We start from the raw sequence: 4,004 nt of genomic DNA, 5'->3' as shown, positions 1-4,004 counted from the left end.
TATTTAATGAGTTAGCACCTAAAGTCTTTCATGTATTGATTAAATTGTTTCATTTAAGTGGTTTGCCTAGGTTTTTGCATTTAGCATTGGTTCTTCCTGGGGTCACCAAAGTACTCTCTCTCGTCCTTAAATGTAGTGCCATGTCATTTTTTCGCTTATGTGGCATTGCTTAGCACCTGTCCACGGTGGAGCATTGGGAGGGGCCTCACAAAATATGAATGAACACCATGTGAGAATTGGGAGGGGCCTCACAAAATATGAATGAACACCATGTGAGAACTCCATATGAATGAACACCATAATGGCTTGCTAATAGGTGACACATTGACATCGATCTCTATAGTTGGTAGGAACTATCAATAGTTGGGTCTGATAAATGTGAATTTATACCGGCATTTCCATCTCAGTGTTTGGCAACGTGGGGTGCAGAGTCCTCTTCCGTTTCCCCCCACATGCATGCATTGCCATGCTCGAACGAAGCGCAACAATGGAGCTCGTGGCGCAAACAGTCTGCCTCAAATCTTGCATGCCGTTGCTATATTAGGCGCATCCACACCACGACATGCACAAGTTTGGGACAAGAAGCATATCGATCTCTCCCGGCCCTTCGTCTCTAGCTTTTGCTTCTTCTCCGATGGGTTATCCGGGGAGCTTGGCCGCCCTCCTCCTCGTGGTGGCCGCCGCCGCCACGGCCGTCGTCGCCCACAACGACCACGGCGAGCACAAGAACTACCTCGTCATCGTGCGCACGCCGTACGAGTACGACCGGAACCTGTACAAGAACGTGTCGAGCTGGCACGCCTCGCTGCTGGCGTCCGTGTGCGACCAGGCCAAGGAGCAGCTCGACGCGGACCCGGGCGCCGCGGAGCGCCTCATCTACTCCTACCGCAACGTCATCAATGGCTTCGCCGCCCGCCTCACCCCCGACGAGCTGCACCGTATGGGCGAGAAGGACTGGTTCCTCAAGGCCTTGCCGGAGCAGACCTACCAGCTCACGACCACGCACACGCCGCGGATGCTTGGGCTCACCGGCCCCTTGTTCCACGCCGGCGTCTGGAACAGGACCAACATGGGGGAGGGGATGATCATCGGCATCCTCGACGGCGGCATCGCCGGCGCGCACCCGTCGTTCGACGGCACCGGCATGCCGCCGCCGCCCGCCAAGTGGAAGGGCCGCTGCGACTTCAACCGCTCCGTGTGCAACAACAAGCTCATCGGCGCGCGCTCCTTCTACGAGTCGGCCAAGTGGAGGTGGGAAGGGATCGACGACCCGGTCCTGCCCATCGACGACAGCGCGCACGGGACGCACGTGTCGAGCACGGCGGCCGGCGCGTTCGTGCCGGGAGCCAACGCCATGGGCAGCGGCTTCGGCACGGCGGCCGGCATGGCGCCCCGCGCGCACCTGGCCTTCTACCAGGTGTGCTTCGTGGGCAAGGGCTGCGACCGCGACGACATACTCGCGGCGATCGACGACGCCCTCGACGAGGGCATCGACGTGCTCTCCATGTCGCTCGGCGCTGATGACGCCGGAGACTTCGCCGCCGACCCCATTGCGCTGGGGGGATTCAGCAGCGTCATGAGAGGCGTCTTCGTCTGCACATCGGCTGGGAACCAAGGCCCGTCCCCGGCCACAGTTGCCAACGAGGCCCCGTGGCTGCTCACCGTGGCTGCGGCCACAACTGACCGGACTTTCTCTGCGGACGTCAAGTTTGGCAATGGGCTTGTGGTCAACGGCGAATCGCACTACCAGCCGAGCACCTACATGAGCGTGCAGCAGCCGTTGGTGATTGACACTGCCCCCGACGGCACGTGCTCGGACAAGACCGTCCTAACGGCCAAGCAAGTCGCCGGAAAGATAGTCCTTTGCATCTCCGGCGGCAACCTGACCAACCTCGAGAAGGGAAGCATCCTGCACGACGCCGGCGCTATCGCCATGATCATCGTTCAACCGGAGGAGTCTGGCTTGGTGATCTTACCCAAGGCGCATGCCCTCCCAGCAACGCAAGTAGAATCCAAGTGGTCGGACAAGATCATGGCGTACGTGAATTCCACGCAGAGCCCGACCGCCCAGCTGGTCTTCAAAGGGGCGTTGCTCGGCAACCGCATGGCGCCGGTCGTGGCGCCATTCTCGTCACGGGGCCCGAGCAGGCAAAACCAGGGGATTCTCAAGCCCGACATCACCGGCCCGGGAGTGAACATCATCGCCGCCGTCCCCATGCCCAACGGGCTCGCCCAGCCGCCCAACGAGATGGCGTACAAGTTCGACATCATGTCCGGCACGTCCATGTCCACGCCGCACATCAGCGGGGTCGCCGTGCTGATCAAGAAAGCGCACCCGACCTGGTCGCCGGCGGCCATCAAGTCGGCCATGATGACGACGACCGACACGAGGGACGGCCGCCGGATGCCGATGCTGGACCAGGACGGGCTGCCGGCCAACTTGATTTCGATGGGCGCCGGCTACATCAACCCCACCAGAGCCATGAATCCCGGGCTCGTGTACAACCAAAGCGCCCATGACTACATCCCGTACCTGTGCGGGCTCGGCTACAACGACCACGAGGTGAGCTCGATCATCCACCCGGCGCCGCCGCTGTCGTGCAAGCAGCTGCCGGTGATCCACCAGAAGGACCTCAACTACCCGTCCATCACCGTCTACCTCGACAAGGAGCCGTACGTCGTGAACGTCAGCCGCGCCCTCACGAACGTCGACAACGACGTAGGGGTGTACGCCGCGTCCGTCGAGCTCCCGCCGTCGCTGTCGGCGAAGGTGACGCCGGACATACTCGGGTTTAGGGACGTGAACCAGGTGCAGACATTCACGGTGACCATCAGGACCAAGGACGGGCAGAAGATGAAGGAGCGCATCGCGGAAGGGCAGCTCAAGTGGGTCTCGCGCAAGCACGTCGTGCGTAGCCCCATCCTCGTATCTTCCAAGAAGTTCTTCAAAGAAAACTCGATGGCTAATAATGGCCAGCGCGTGGGTGATTCGTAGTAGCTCGCGGGCATGTCGTGGTTACTCCATTAGCATTTAGCTTCGATCTGAAGGTCGGCGGGTTTGTAAGCAGTAGACGCGTGTGTGTGTATGCTACAAAGTGTATGAATTGCCTTGGTAAAGTTCTGGCAAAACTCTACTTAGGCTAAGCAGGTGACTACTGCAGAGGTACATAGAATTTATTATTATTATACTCTGTGTATTTGAAGGCTACGCAGGTGACGCGTAAACTCAAAATTGCCATATACCAGCCTCCATAGAAAACGTTTTTTCTTTTTCTTTTTGACCTGAAGAGATGTATTTTCTCTCTCTTCACAATAGCTAAATGTAAGTCGCCTAAAAATAGAATTTGGGCAGTCAATTTTCATAGAAAGTACATAGTCGCTGCAGGGAAGGCAGAAGCAGGCGCCACTCGCCGGAGAAGCTGCCCCATGATCTATCTTAAGGTGACAGGTTGCCACATGATCTATCGTAGGGGTGTTGGGGGTGGGGGTGTAGTTTGCCGGAAAAAAAATGCATCATGGTCAGGGTTAGAGGGATGGCCGGGGGCGGGGGTGTGAAGGAAGCACGGTGGTGGGCGGCGGTTGGGGGGAGGGCCGAGTGACGAGGCTGGCGCGTGTAGCGTCGCGGGCGGCGGCAGCTGGCGATTAGGCCGGCGGTAGATTGGGCGGTTCAAGGTTTGAAGATGTATAATAACCATTTTGGGTGGTTTGAGGTTTGAAAAAGCTGATCTAGCCGTCCATGTAGCATCCGACGACTCAGAGCAAATCGATTGACCCAAATTTATTTCAACATCTAGCCAATGCCTTTTTTCTTTCACTGAGAGCAGCTCTAGCAGAACACACCAAAGGACAAGCTTGCTAAAAGAATCACTAGCACACAAATTAGTTCAAAAAAAATTAGCATAACACGTTTGATATTAAAGCGTCGGTTTCATTCATAGCCGCATTGCGAATTTACATTCATAATAATTAAATTAATTATCTACTTGGGGCCACGGCCATGGCAG

At 57.0% G+C, this 4,004-nt stretch overlaps 1 protein-coding gene across 1 annotated transcript; it reads left to right on the top strand.

Moving 5' to 3' along the window:
• The first annotated feature begins 436 nt into the window (after positions 1–436).
• LOC123130741 (subtilisin-like protease 1) lies at positions 437–3,186 on the top strand. Its single transcript, XM_044550558.1, has one exon. It carries the CDS (start codon positions 563–565, stop codon positions 2,993–2,995), a length of 2,433 nt encoding a protein of 810 aa, XP_044406493.1. The 5' UTR covers positions 437–562; the 3' UTR covers positions 2,996–3,186.
• Positions 3,187–4,004: the final 818 nt, after the last annotated feature.

The sequence above is a fragment of the Triticum aestivum genome, chromosome 6A (genome assembly GCF_018294505.1).
Source record: "Triticum aestivum cultivar Chinese Spring chromosome 6A, IWGSC CS RefSeq v2.1, whole genome shotgun sequence".
NCBI lineage: Eukaryota > Viridiplantae > Streptophyta > Magnoliopsida > Poales > Poaceae > Triticum > Triticum aestivum.
The sequence above is the reverse complement of the archived record's forward strand: the minus strand, read 5'-3'. Positions and strand labels throughout refer to the sequence as shown.